General features: G+C 50.9%; 1 protein-coding gene across 7 annotated transcripts in view; it reads right to left on the bottom strand.

The window, feature by feature from the left end:
* Kif21b (kinesin family member 21B) overlaps positions 1 to 13,907 on the bottom strand; it is a 47,233-nt gene that overhangs the window by 12,894 nt on the left and 20,432 nt on the right. For 4 of the 7 annotated variants that reach the window (XM_055598086.1, XM_055598087.1, XM_055598082.1 and 1 more), the window contains exons 10-26: positions 13,398 to 13,461; positions 13,082 to 13,300; positions 12,598 to 12,679; positions 12,100 to 12,217; positions 11,154 to 11,345; positions 9,144 to 9,343; positions 6,669 to 6,776; positions 5,959 to 6,027; positions 5,029 to 5,261; positions 4,713 to 4,860; positions 4,289 to 4,483; positions 4,090 to 4,191; positions 2,900 to 3,065; positions 2,679 to 2,730; positions 2,443 to 2,500; positions 1,910 to 2,115; positions 1,754 to 1,831 (exon numbers count right to left, since the gene is read on the bottom strand). In XM_055598086.1, the coding sequence (XP_055454061.1) occupies positions 1,754 to 1,831; positions 1,910 to 2,115; positions 2,443 to 2,500; positions 2,679 to 2,730; positions 2,900 to 3,065; positions 4,090 to 4,191; positions 4,289 to 4,483; positions 4,713 to 4,860; positions 5,029 to 5,261; positions 5,959 to 6,027; positions 6,669 to 6,776; positions 9,144 to 9,343; positions 11,154 to 11,345; positions 12,100 to 12,217; positions 12,598 to 12,679; positions 13,082 to 13,300; positions 13,398 to 13,461 (2,290 nt within the window). Of the gene's footprint in view, positions 1 to 1,753; positions 1,832 to 1,909; positions 2,116 to 2,442; positions 2,501 to 2,678; positions 2,731 to 2,899; positions 3,066 to 4,089; positions 4,192 to 4,288; positions 4,484 to 4,712; positions 4,861 to 5,028; positions 5,262 to 5,958; positions 6,028 to 6,668; positions 6,777 to 9,143; positions 9,344 to 11,153; positions 11,346 to 12,099; positions 12,218 to 12,597; positions 12,683 to 13,081; positions 13,301 to 13,397; positions 13,462 to 13,907 lie in introns of all 7 variants that reach the window. The other 3 variants (XM_055598085.1, XM_055598081.1, XM_055598083.1) reach the window with 1 other exon arrangement.

The following is a 13,907-nucleotide window of genomic DNA, read 5'->3' as shown; positions in this document are numbered from 1 at the left end:
TAGTACTGGGCTTCCAGCTTCTCTCCCACCCCAAGGCCCCAGAAGACAGAGCCTGTTGTGTAGTAACCTCAGAGCTCCTTCCCCAGGGAAGATCCTAGAAGCTGTTCTTTTAAATTGTAGTTATTTCATTTTAATGTGTGTGGGTGTTCTGCCTGTGGAGGGCAGAAGAGGGAATCAAACACCTTAAAACTGAAGTTACGGGAGGTTGTGAGCCCCTATGAGAGCTGGGAATTGAACCCAAGTCCTCTAGAAGAACAGCTAGTGCTCTTAACCACAGGGCTACCTCTTCAGCCCCTAGATGCTGTTCTTAAAAATCACATCCTCATGGAGATTCACCTACGTTTTGAAATTTGTAATCCCCCAATCAGTGTTCCTGGTCACTTTCTGTGTGATTCTCAGACTTAGATTGCGCAGTGAAAATTCTGAGTAATTTCAATGTGTGATTCCAGCTGAGGCTGTTTCCACCCTTCCTGGAAGCGAGTGTCCTGGTGATGTCCTACTTACTGCTTTTGTTTATTATTGCATTTTGACACATGATCTCACTATGTAGCCCTGGCTGGCCTGGAATTAACAATGTAGAGCACCCCAGCTTTGACTTTGCAATGATCTTTCTGCCTCTATTTCCTGGGTGCTAAGATCATAAGTGTGGGCTACCATGCCCAATTATATGGTGATTTTGATTACTCAAACAGTCCCTAAGCATAGCGCAGCAGTGCTCTCTGATGTTGCTAAGCACTAGAAAGCTGGGAGAGATTAGACAGGCTTCATTGGGGCTTGAATTGCAGTGCTGTGGTTGAGCTCAATTCTAACAATCAGTGGTATACAGTAACTAAGATGCCTTTAAATAGAGACAAAAAAAAAGTGATGCTGACATCATGTAAAACACTACCAGTTCCTCACAGGAACCTGGCCCTCCATCTTCTCTAAGACCAGTGGCCTGATGGCCTGCTCATTCCTCTCTTTGGAAAGCTGTCATTACATTCCCCTCATGGATCAGCACCATGAGTTCAGCTTCATCCTCGGACCACACCTTCAGCATGTTCTGAGTTCACAGACAAGTCCATCAGGGTACAAGTGTACAGGTGTCTGCTCAACTCCTCTCCTCTGGCCCTGTGCAAGCCAGTGTTACAGGCATCTGCTTCGGTGAAGAGGGAAGGCGGGGTCTGGAGCAGGTTCTTCTGCACCAGTCAGACTCCAAACAATGTAGGCTGCAATGGTCGCTCTGAGCCCTGACGCCTCATGTAGCTGGGAAGACCACCACACCTCTTAAGATGAAGCATAGAACCATGGGGCCGTTAAGGGTCATCTATGTGGAAACTCTACAGAGCTGGGTCCTTGTGTCCCTGGCTAGCCGGAGATGTCTATGTGACTTCTCTGACAGTCCCAGTGTCCTTCATAGGAGGAAGCCTTTGAAAGAGTAGAAACTTTCAAGAATTTAAGGCCACAAAAAGCGGCTAATGCACATTAGGACAACACCAGTCAAAGCTGCTGCGAGCCATCTAGGTTTGTGCATATCAGGAGTTTCCAGCCCATGATTTAGACATATGTGCTTTCACGGGGCTCATGGGCATGGCTTTTCTTGAGCCCACACCTGACATGGTAGGTGAGGGTTCATGGCAAAGCTGAATGATTGATGCTACCCGGCCATATTAGGAAGTGTGTACGATCGACAGAGAAGACTCTCACAGGCACATATGTGCCTAAGGCCTGTGCTGGCAGTAACTCTAGAGTAGATTCTGGAAGATGCTCTTACCTGATGGGCTGTCCCCGGTCATAAGACTTCCTCCTGGTCAGAGGAGATGTGTCCGCACCACCTCGAGACTGCCGAGGGCTAGGAAAGAAGGGTCCAGTGAATCTGAGACCTAACTCTGCCCACCTTGACCCCATGTACCTGGATCCCCCTCCTTACAAAGTGCTGCCCCGGGTGGGCAGGCTGACGGTGCGTGAGACCTTGTCCCGGTAGTAGGGGTCCCGGACAGAGAAGCCCACTCCATCCTCTTTGATCTCCACGAGGGAGGCCAGGGACTTGGTGATGTTCTTGGTGGAGCTGTCCAGTGGGGGTCCCAGGCACTCCGCAGACACGGCCTTCATTTGCGCAGATAGCTTGGGCTCACCCTAGGGAAGGAAGGATGAGTGGACCAACTTGTCCAACTGATGGACCATAAAGGGGAAGTGAGAGCTGGGCCTGATGACACAGGCGTGAAACACAGGTACACAGGAGGCTGAAAGGCTAGCAAAAAAGAAAAAAAGAATGGGCTTCCTGATCTACATAGCAAATTCCAGGTTAGTTCCCACCACCTCCAATTCTAGGCAAGATCCCTCTTGGCCACTCCATTCCTGCTGAGGACAAAACTGAATTGGGGATGGAGGGTTAGATCTTAGGGATCAGGCCATGAGAGGCTGACCCTGCTAAACCTATAGCCTGATTTTCACCAGGCTTACCTTGAACTTGAAGTCATCATGGCTGGTAGAGCCTTTCATAGTGAATGATTGGGAAAAGCTGAAGAAGAAGCAAAAAGTTTAGGACCATGATAGTTATACTGTTTCTCCGTAGGACTTAGACATATCAGTCCCAGAGAGTCTAAACCCAAGCCCAGCCTGGGTCCCTATGGCAACCCCTCCTCCACCCCCGGGTGCATGCTGTGAGGCAGCCTCCGACTCCCTGCTTGAAAACTCACCTCCCCTCAGAGAACTCTGAAACCTCCTCATCTGTGCTTGCATAGCCATTCTCTGAGGGAGGAAGGGAAGGAAGAAGGAGGTTGAGAGACCCTATCAGAGTATGGAGAAAGGGGACATAGCCTCTCTCTAGCATCTCACCCATGAGGATCAGACGAAGGCTTCTGAGGGAATCTGAGGCAGGGGAGCTTTGGGAGCTGGAAGTCCCAGATCTATGCATTACCGTGCTGCACATTATAGATGAGGGCCTGCAGCTCGGGGTGTGCCTCGGCCTTCTCACGCAAAGCATCTAGGAGCAAGTGGTTCTGGGAAGAGCCAGTCATGTCTGTTTGTCTCAGGCGACCTTCCAGCAGCCGGATCTGGGCTTCCTTCTGTGCTACCTGTAGTCCCTGGAGGCAAAGAACAAGGTTCGGGCTTACTCTTCCTGGCCTGTGGTTGATGCTGTAGCTCCTAGACCCCTCTACACATATCAGTGACCTAGCACATACCCTGCTATGGCGGACTTGCCACCCCTCACTCACATACAGAACTCCCAGCCCATATTATCTCAAAATGTGGTCTACTTGGAGACAGGTCCGTTGGAGTGGGAACCAGGGTGATAGGAAGTCATAGGGTGGTCCCTAATACAGTATGACTGGTGTCCTTATAATACTAGATCATGGCAAGCTACACAGAGGAAAGAATAATGAAGACATGGGAGGAAACAATGGCCATGGAGAGAGGCTTCAGAAAAAACTACACTGCTGACACCTGGATCTTAGCCTTTGTAAATCCCCGTTATACCAGCTGCCCAGTCTGGGACATTTTTGTCATGGCAACCCTGGCATACTAATACAGTCCCCTAAGACACAAAGCAACACTGAGGAGCCATAGGGAGTCTGGCTAAGAGTCTGGCCGGTGGCCTCCCAACCTTTTTCCAGCTAACTATATATACACTGGCTTGTGTCTGCCCCTAAGACTCAGGCCCCAGGACAGAAGAGCACATATACTCTGGCCATTGATTAAGGACAGGGACCCAAAGACTCCTGGTATTCTGGTAGGCAAGGATGGGATGGGGGGTGGAGGTGGAATGTAATTTTTGTTTCCTCTTCTCCAATCCCTAATGTACACACACTTCTCCCTCTGCCTCCAACAGACCCAAGCCTAGTCCTGCTGTGGATGGGCCTGGGCCAGGTCACCTTTAATTGAAGCCCTGTAGTATGCCAAGCCCCTTACGTGTAGCACTCTGAACAACCAGCTACAAGCTCTGTATCGTCCAGGTTCCCATTTTATAGCCATGGAACCTGAGGCTTGCAGCTTGTCCCAGCCTGTGAATGACGCAGGTAGGAAGGAGCCAAACCCGTGGGGGTTTCCCCCCTAGGGTGTGTGATGCATGCCTTGTTGCCAGGGAAGCTTTGTCAATAGCCAGCTCACCTTGTCAATGGACGCCTTGAGGAAGTTGTCTAGCAGTAGGCGGGCTTCAGCCAGGGAGCAGGAGCTAATGACCACCGATGTGTCTGTTGAGTCCAGCTCCTCCTTTACGAGAGCAAAAGAGCAGAAACCCATCACACAGGGCTGCCCAAGCCCACTCACTGCTAGCACCCCACTCTGCCAGGCTGGGTCCTGTGGGCACCTTGGTTTCCTCCAGCTGCACGATGGTGGCTTGGCAGTCCGTGATGCTGTCGTTGATGTAGTCAATGTTGGCTGCCAACACCTCGATCTCCTCAGCCAGCTCCTGTAGTCCCTTCTCCTCCTCAGGGCTCTCCGCCTGCAGGCGCTCCCGCTTCCTCCGCAGCGCCTCCTGTAGGAGGAAGAGCTCCTCCCTTTTCTGGGGATGGTGGGGATGGAGACAGTGATAGAGGAGGCATCTCAGGCATGGGCAAGCCGTGCCTGCAGCTCCTATACCAAACCACCCGCCTGTCTAGGATCGTCCAGAGGTCAGAACAGGCATAAGGAGCAGAGGGTTGGAGACAGGGAAAAGAGTGAGGAGCCAGAGAAGTGGGAAGTGACCAGACATGTGGAGAGTGGGGTGGGAGAGATGGGGAGGCAGGTGCCACCTTTATGAGACGCTCCATATCAGCTTCCAGGTTGACGATGGTCATTCTCTGCATGACAATGTCGATGATCCTCCGCTCCAGGGACTGCCACTTGAGTCTTGCAGCCTTACTGAAGCTTTGGCTGGCTCCCTTCTTTTGGAACTTCTTCCTGGGAGGCAGAGGCAAAGGGGCTTTGGCTGGCTGCTCTGAACCTCCGCAGCTCTCCTGAGCCCCCACACAGAGCCTGAGACAGACAGCCCAGGTACCAGAGCCCTTCCTCGACGACGTTCATGCTCTCACTCTGGTCCTGCCCACCGGCACCACTCATACTCCTCACCTGGCTGGGCGGGTGCCATTGACAGTGGCTGCAGGATGGTCCCCCAGGAAGTGGTTGACTTTCCGGTTCCACTGACGCACTATGCTGGAGACAGAGCGCGCCCCCGATTCAGCCTCAGATGAGGTAGTACTGGCAGACACCTCAGCCCCAGAATCCAGGCTGGGGGGCTTCGATCCTACACGCCCAGCCACTCGCTCAGACATGGGCTTTGCCAAGCGTCTCAGTGCAGAAACCTGGGGAAAGTGAGGACAAGAAGGGGGAACCTAGTGAGCAAGGAAGCCCGGAGGGTCAGGGAGAGCCTGTCTTGAGGTACGGGGGAGAACAGAGGCAGATCTGTGCAGGCCTGAACTTGGGGCTAAGAAGTCTGCAGTGTAAAATAAACATAAGATGCTCTTTCTCTCTCTTGTATTTTTTGGGTATGTATGCACATATGCATTTGGATATGCATGTACATGTGTTCCCAAGTGTGTGGAGGCCAGAGGAGAACCCTGAGTCTCATGCCCTGTTATTCTCCCCATTATGTTCTCACCGATGAGCCAGACTGGCTGGCTAGCAAGCTCTGAGATCCATCTGTCTCGACCATGCACCCAGTTTTTAATGTGGGCTCTGGGGGTTCGAACACAGGTCCTCATGCTTATGCGGGAAGTAATTTACTGTTTGGGTCACCTCTCTAGCCCTTTTTGCTCTTTCTTTTTAAATGACCAGCTGGGCACCGAAGACAGGATTATTATTCTGCCTTCTAGGGTCGGCTCAGTGGGTGAGAACTCATTTCTCACAGGCTGCTACAAACTCGCAACGCTGTGCTACTCACTGAGTGAAAGGAGATTCAGGCTCCTACTTGGGAGCCAGGGCTAGCCCTATACATCCAGCCTGCCTGCTGAGAGCCAGGGCTAGCTCTGTACATGCAGCCTGCCTGCTGAGCGCACTCACCTCCTGAGTTTTCCTCCTCAGGACCATTTCTTGCTGGCGCTTCTGAGACTCCAGGGCCCGTATCTGAAACTAAAAGAAAAGGGTTGGGTTGGGCCACATTCAGCCACTACAGCAGTCTTTTGGGGGAGTGGGGATTCAAGACAGGGTTTTTTTTTTTGTATAGCTCTGCCTGTCCTGGAACTCAGTCTGTACCAGGCTGGCCTCAAACTCAGAAATGCCTCTTGCCGGGAGTAAAGGCATGCACCACTGCTTTCTGTCCAGTCAGGGAACAGGCTGGGCAGCTCTGTAGCCAAAAGCTCAAGGTTTTCTTGTGTGGAGTGAGTCTCACATGTCAAATAGTAGATAAAATGGTATCTCTTCTACCAGGGGAGGCCATGTCCTGCCCACATGGACAATTCTCTCGGTCTTCTCTTCTACCATTAATGTAAATCGGGACTATATGCCCAGTCCTCCTAGCTATTTCTTCTAGGCCTGAAGCTCCATGTGTCTGATTTTGCTGGTGACCCTGGGCAGATTCATGCCCTTCTGTGGATTCAAGTTATTTCTTTAGACATGGAGGGGCTGGTTCAGAAGCCAACAGTGGCTCTGCCTTTCTGATGGGGTATACTGTGCTCTAAGCATGGCTGCTGTTAATTGGAACGGTAGGAACTGGGAGGGGGTGGGTGATTGGCAGGAGGAGTGGTGGAAAGCTCGGGGCGGGGGGCTCTCACCTCCTGCCTCCGTTGCTCCTTCTTGAGCTGAGCAATCTCCCGGTTCCTCTTGGTCTCCACCAGTCGTCGCCGCTGCTGTTCCTCACGCATCTGCTTCATGAGTGCTACCTAGGAGAGCAGAGGCAATGGAGGTGAGGCAGGGCTGGGCAGCGGTGGCCCAGTGCCTCAGTCAGCAGCTGGTTGTGAGGACGCTGGTCAGGGAGGTAGCCTTCTAGACAGCACTGGCTTGAAGTCTATCCCAGCCCTACTAAAAGCCACCATCGTCAGCACAGCTGAGATTCCAGGGCCAGTCTCACAGTCATAGCGGTATAATGAGAGCTGGCTACACGGCAGGCCCCGTCCTTGGACACTCATATGAGAAAGGCAGCTCTCCTGTTCTATAATGAAAGAAACGAGCCTTTGAGATAACATGACTAACAGTCACAGAGCTAGGAATGTCTAGACTTGGGAGCCTGGGTCATTTCACCTCCCAACTCCAGATCATCTGCATAACCTGTGTGTGTGGCTGCATCCGTCATTCCGGGCACAGGACAGCGCTGAAACAGGCCTCAGTACTGAGGCAGCATTGTTCTGCAGTTCTGAGACACAAGTCACTATGCCCTCCTGCCACGAGGCCTCACCCAGTTAAGATCCCAAAGACATAGACTCTGCTTACAGTCTTTGGCTGATCTTCTTTTGTTGTTTGGTTTTTATTTTGTTTTGTTTTGAGACAGGGTTTCTCTGTGTAGCCCTGGCTGTCCTGGGCTTGCTTTGTAGACCAGGCTGGCCTCAGACTCACAGAGATCCAGCCTGCCCCTGCCTACAAGAGTGCTGGGATTTCAGACATATATCACTGCACCCAGCAGCTGATCCCCTTTCTACCCTTCTAGTGAAGAATTGGGACCATGCTAGGGCACCCCTGGGATAAACCGAGGCTCTTCTTTTCTTGTGAACCCTGGTATCACAAAAGTGTTGTCAAGTGGACAGAGCTGGCTTCCAGATGAAGAGCCTCAGAGTCTAAGAATAAGAACCATGCATAGATGTGGATTCTTCTCCTTTTGTACCATGTCTTGTGCATTTGGCTCTTTTTGGTTTTTTTCTCTTTTTTTTTTTTTTCCCCAAGTTTCAGAACCCCATGAGAATGTTCTCTTGTGAGGCTTTCTAGGGTCATTCTCACTCAAGATGGGAGCAGGCTAAGGAGAGGTCAGAACTACCCTGAAGAGGCACCAGGAAGAAGCTGGGGATGGGGGTTAGGGAGAGACAGGGACAGATGGGCAATGGGACACAAACAAAGACAAGCATGTCAATGTTGCCTCAGCAGTACCTGTAGAAGGCCCAGGTCACAGTGGACTACAGACAGCCTGAGGATAAAACTCACTGGACCCTCTCTGCATTACCAAAGGGTTCCATGGGCCCAGGGGACTCTGGGTGTTTAAATCCCAAGTCCTTTTTACTGTCAATGGCATCGTGTAGAGGTACCACTGGGTAGAGGTACTGAAGTAGAAAGTAAACATGGGGCTCTTTGCGGCCATGCTGAACTGACCACAGCTAGTAGGGAACTTCTTCATCAGCGGATGGAGGCACCGGACCTGCTTGGGGACAGCGCCTGCCCAGGTACAGTTCTATTTCCTTTAAGATCAATAACTGCCTCTTTCCTGTGTTCAATATTCAGCATCAGTCAGGACAGCACTAAAGATACAGTTAGTAATGGCTTCTATTCCATTCCCAAGGGACTCAGCTTGTTGGGGCTACCACCTTTGCCAGTCTTTGTTAAGGCATCCAGCCCCAGAGCTTAGCTGGAGTGCCGGAGAGCTGGGAGACACCAGAAGCTAAGAACCATGGGATGAAGGTCTGAGGGTGATGAAGGACATACACAGAGCAAGGATCTGCGGACCTCAGAACCGCAGGAGCTAAAACCACTCCTGAAACCACATGCCAGAAGTTTAAGACCTGAGCCACCAACATCATGAGGGCAGATCCTAGAGTCTGTGCCCTGTGAGCTGTGGCAAAGTGGAAAAGGGAGCCCAGAGCCACTAAGAACACACACCAGCTTGGAACATCAGCAGCAGAATTGGTATTCCAGCTACATCCTGGTAGCAGGAATTACCTTCCCTGAGCCTCAAATCTCCAGGAACACAATGGGAATGGCTTTCACTTTTCCTAAGGATGGGGTATAACTGAGCACATAATATGCCTAACTAAGAGCAGACCAATTATTATTATTAGAGGCAAGGGTTGTATCAAATAGGCTTCAAGGCTTCCTTGTACAGTACAGATGCCCAACACAAGGGGCAGCATTGAGCAGGGTGCCTGCAATGAACCCAATACTGGGATGAGGTTACTAAGTGTGCATGGGTTGGGGCAGAACTGAATTGGATGACTCTGTGTGTTCAGTGGAAGAGTGACACTTGACAGCAGCGATGATATTTAACGTGGGATATGGATTCTAAGACACAGCATAGGACCCTAAGCCCCCTCCTCATATCCCCTGCCTACCTTGGCCTTCTTCATCTCTGCTACCTCTGCCTGTAGCTTCTTCAGCTCCCTTTCATAGCGGGACTGGTTCTTGAGTAGCCTGGCATGCTCCTTTTGAGCAGCCTGTAGCTTCTGCAGGTCCCGGTTCATCTCCCGCAGCCTCTTCTCATAATCTGCCTTTATCTTGTTGGCCTTCTCCTCTGTGTAGCACTCCATGGTGCCTGAGAAAGATGAAAAGCACTGTCAGAGGCATGGGTTCCATAGCTCCCACTAAATGTGGGCTCAACGGGGAGATAGGTGCTGAGCTCTGATTTTACAGCTGACCCCTCCCTGAGCCTTCTTCTTCATTTGAACAAAGAATGTGGGTTCAGCAGCTTCCTATCCTAAGCCCTTTCCTGCTCTGACATTTGATCATTCAGTAGTGTTTTCAGACTGAGACTTCTGTCCCTGAAAACATGGTGCCAGCAGGAATTGGAAGGTTCACAAGAAGAGCTGGTGTGATGTGACTGCTGCGGAAGGAATAAGCTGGCTCCTCACACAGACACTTCCCACCTGAACTGCAGACAGACATCCCCACTGAGCAGGTCCAAGACCAACCTGACTTCTACCTCTCACTCCATCTCAGGAAACCTCAACACCTCCTGTCTAAAGGCTTGCAACCTGAGACATGGCTCCTGGATCCCTTAGCCCTCCTGCCCACTCAACAAGTCTGAGTACCTGACCCTGGCAGCATCTTATCACCTGACCCGTCTGCCTGCTAAATGGTCTAGCTTCCACTTTCATCTTCCTATACAATAGCAAAAATGTTTTAAAAATGCTTTCTAGTGTCTGTGTCACCCTGACTTTCCCAAAACTCCTTACCCTCTCAGCTCCCAGAGTCAAGGCAACATATTACAATGACAGACACAGCCTATTCTCTGGCTAGTCTAGACCATCGTTCCATCAACATGCCAGGCACATGGCTGCCTCGGGGCCATAACAGCTTCTGTTCCCTCTGTCCGGAATGTTCTTCCCATTGCTAGTTCTGCTCTTGTGATGTACCACCTTTTTCAGGCCTTACTCCAAGGTCACCTTCTCTATATAGCCTTTCATGCCCTCCCCAGCCTGCCCCAACCCTGAGCTCCCTGTCCTCTTCCTTGCCATATTAAAAAACCAAAACACTTAGAAACACCAATTCTGCTTCCTTTATGCTGTCAACCCCTACCAGAGAGGGATTTTACATACGAAAACAATTCTAGTCCGTGGAATAACACCTTCTCTATAAAACACAGCCAGCTAACATTTGCTGAGTAAGTGGCTGAGGAGATGAATCCCCGACTGAGTAGGCTGTGGGGGAGGGGGAAGAGGGGGTTGGGAGGTATCTTAGTCACATGCCTAGGAAGATGAAGGATAAGAGAATATGTATTTTAAAATATATAAGATAAAAATATATATTAATATATAATGTATGTAAAATATGTATCTTTAATATATATAAGATAAAAAATAGAGAGCTAGGCATCCTGTTTGTGGTTCTACCATTAGGGACATTGGCATGAGTTTGAGGCCAGCCTGGGCTACACAGCAAGACTATGTCTCAAATAAAAGGTGGGGGAGCTGTGGCGATGGCTCAGCAGATAAAGGCACTTGCTGCCAACCCTGATGATCAAGGTTCAATCCCTGAGACACAGATGGTGGAAGGAGAGAACAGAATTCTTCTGTAAGTTGTCCTCTGACCTCTACATGTGTGCCACGTAATGAGTTCAAGAGAGAGCAAGTGTGTGTGGGTGCAAGCACCCACATGCACACAGACACGCACTCAGACACATATACACACGCACGCACACGCGCACACCCCCCCCCCAAATATAATTTGCAAGCAAAAGTAGCAGAGAAACTGGATTAGACACAAGAAAATTTTAACTATGGGTGAAGGGTCACAGCAGGTTGCTCAAAGATCCCTGCGCAGGAAGCCAGGCATTATCAGAACGATGGTGGGTATCTTTTGACAGAGGAGGGGGTCAGAAAAGAGAAGCATGGCGGTAGCCTCACTGAGGTTCTGCAGCACGCGGTCGCGCTCCAGCTGCGTGTCTCGGATCTTGTTCTGCAGCAGAATGAGCTTCTCCTCGTACTGGTGCTTGAGGGTCTGCAGCCGCCGCTGGCTGTTCTCCAGCTCGTCAATCAGTTTTTGCTTGATCTCAATCTCGCATGTCAAGTCCGCCAGGTCTGCCTGGAAGTTCACTTCTGCGGGCCAGAGAGAGCCACACTCAGCCCCATGCCAGGTGCAGGGGCAAGGGAGCAGACTTGCGGGTTCGGGGTTCGGGGTCGGGGTGGGGGGGGGGTGGGGCATCCTTTGGTCAGCAGTGACCAATCAGTGACCAGGAAGGTAGGCAGAGTGCTGCCAGGCAGGGACGCAGTGCATTTAATGAGCAGCCTCAGAAATGCACAGGCGCTTGCAGGGAGTAACATCCTTCGCACCCGATGGGTCCATAGCCCTATGTCACCATGATTGATGACATGGGACCCTGCTTGGGTGGAGGAGAGTACCTTGTAGGACTGTGGGGGAGAGATGGCAAGAGGGCAGAGCTGAAGGACAGCTATCTCCAGACAACGGAGAGGGCCGAAGTCATTCAACACCCGTCTCTGAGTCCACCAACGTGTGTCAGGAACCTCTCTGAACACGTTCAGTGGTGATTCGGGGGAGCCTAATACCTTTGCAAAGCTCTGGATTCAGGGACCTTGTGAAGGGTCAAGCTAAGCACAGTGGTGGGCATATAAGGAGAGCGAAGTGCTTCCCACCATTTGTCATTACTCTTGTTTTTGTTGGCTTCTCCTGTAGGAGTCTGAGCCCCGTCTAGACAGGCAGTCTGAGTACTCTCTCAGGCCTGACCTCACCCAGATCTATCTAAATTGCCTCTCGGGAGCCCAGTTCTGATTGACAGTCCCACCATGGGGACTGGCCACAAGCAACTCGTCTCCCCAGCCCCAGCCCACATACCCTTTCCTTCAGGGTCGGAGTCTGAGTCTACCAGGCTCTCTTCACTGCCCGAGTCTTCATCCTCATCCTCACGCCCTTCCTCCTCCTCACAGCCACTCTCATCTCGCTCTTCCTCCTCCTAGGCAGGAAGTACCATTAGGGCTGCACCTGCCTGGTAAGATGGGAGCCCCGAGCAGAGACTGGGCCAGACACAAGACCTCAGGAGTGTGTGTCAGCAGGGGCGGGGGCCAGCCATACCCTCCCCTCTGGGAAGACCAGCTGCTTCTAGTTGCCTTGGCACAGCCCTTATGGAAGATGCTCAGACTAGCTAATATCTTCCATTTGAAATGAGACAACGGCCCAAGGGATGGAGATCACCATGGCAACAAGTCAGCATTATCAAGAAACTCAAGGATCAACTGAAAGCAAACTCCCCCTGTCTCCCAACACTGATGAAGTCTCTACCCCAATATGGACATGCTGGTGAGCCCAAGATAGGAAGACCAGGGTAGCCCTCACCTCCTCAGCCTCATTTTCATCAGTCTCCTCACTGTTTTCCTGCTGGAGCTTTGCCCTCTTTTTGAAGGCTTCTTTCTCTGGGCTGCTTGTGGAATGAAAATGAAGCCAGATTAGAGGTTAACACCACAGGGTGCTGCTGGTGGTGATAGGACTAGGCTCCTGTTCTGTAGAGAACCAGCTCTCCTTCTCCAGCATCCACACACTCCCCAGACACACCCCTGTTCTAATCTCCTGGAATTAGCCTTAGTGGAAAAGCTCACAAGAGAAGGCTGGGGTGGTATCTCTCCTCCAAATTGAGTAAATGCTTCAGAAATTCCCAAGCATTACTGGTGATGGCCCTGGGAATGGGGTGAGGGTGTGTAGGAGTGGTCCTCTCTGTACAGGGGTAGGGAGCAGTCTTCTTAGATGGTATGTGTGTGTGTGGGGGGTTCCACCTTTGAATGTTCTTGCTGTGGGGGTTGGGGGGTGGTGACATTCCACTCACCTCTTCCTTCGCTGCCTGACCTCTTTCTTTTTCAGGCGTTCCAGGTCTTGCTTGGCCCTTCGAATCACTTCAGAAGCATCTTCCATGGAGGTGGCCGGGCTGCCACCAAAGGCTGGACCTACTGGAGATGCTCCCAGGGAATAGGGATTCCGAGCTGAAGCCCGTGAGAGGCTTCTGCGGAGGGACTCATTCATGGCCTCACTCTCCAGGAGCTTTGTTCTGTGTGGACAAAGTGAGTGGGTGGGGTCAGGTGAGCCACATAAAGTTGGCATGACCAAGGCCACCCAGCCTGCTTATATTGCACAGGCTTACTCACCGAAGCTCCTCAATCTCCCGGATGTAGTTCTGGAGCAGAGTACCAATGGCCTCATTGCCATCACCTGGACGGAGAAGACAGACAGGTTAAAAAAACAAAACAAAACAAACCGGTGACAACAGCAAGGACTGGGACTTTGGCTCTAAGACTGGTGGACTTGCACGTGCCTCTAGCGTGGTAGCTCACACAGGCTTTCCCATACGGGAATGTATGTGAAGGAAATACTTGAACATGATCATAGTTGTATCCAAGCACTGTTAGGTAATGGCATGAAATTGGAAACAATCTAAACACCCATCAATAGAGGCTGTTGAATAAATTATTCAACATCACATATGGAGCAGCGTGTAGTTGTTTAAAAATTAAGTGGCTTTGAATATTTGAATATGGAGATTTATTGGACATGCTGCTAAATGAAAAAAGGAAGTCATAAAATATGAAGTATGATCTCATATACAGAAAATGCAATGCATACTCAACCACGTACACATGATATATTGAAATGCCTGA

Source organism: Psammomys obesus, unplaced genomic scaffold, assembly GCF_907164565.1.
Source record: "Psammomys obesus unplaced genomic scaffold, mPsaObe1.curated_primary_1811, whole genome shotgun sequence".
NCBI classification, from domain to species: domain Eukaryota; kingdom Metazoa; phylum Chordata; class Mammalia; order Rodentia; family Muridae; genus Psammomys; species Psammomys obesus.
Note: the sequence above shows the minus strand (reverse complement) of the source record. Positions and strands in the feature narration are given on the sequence as shown.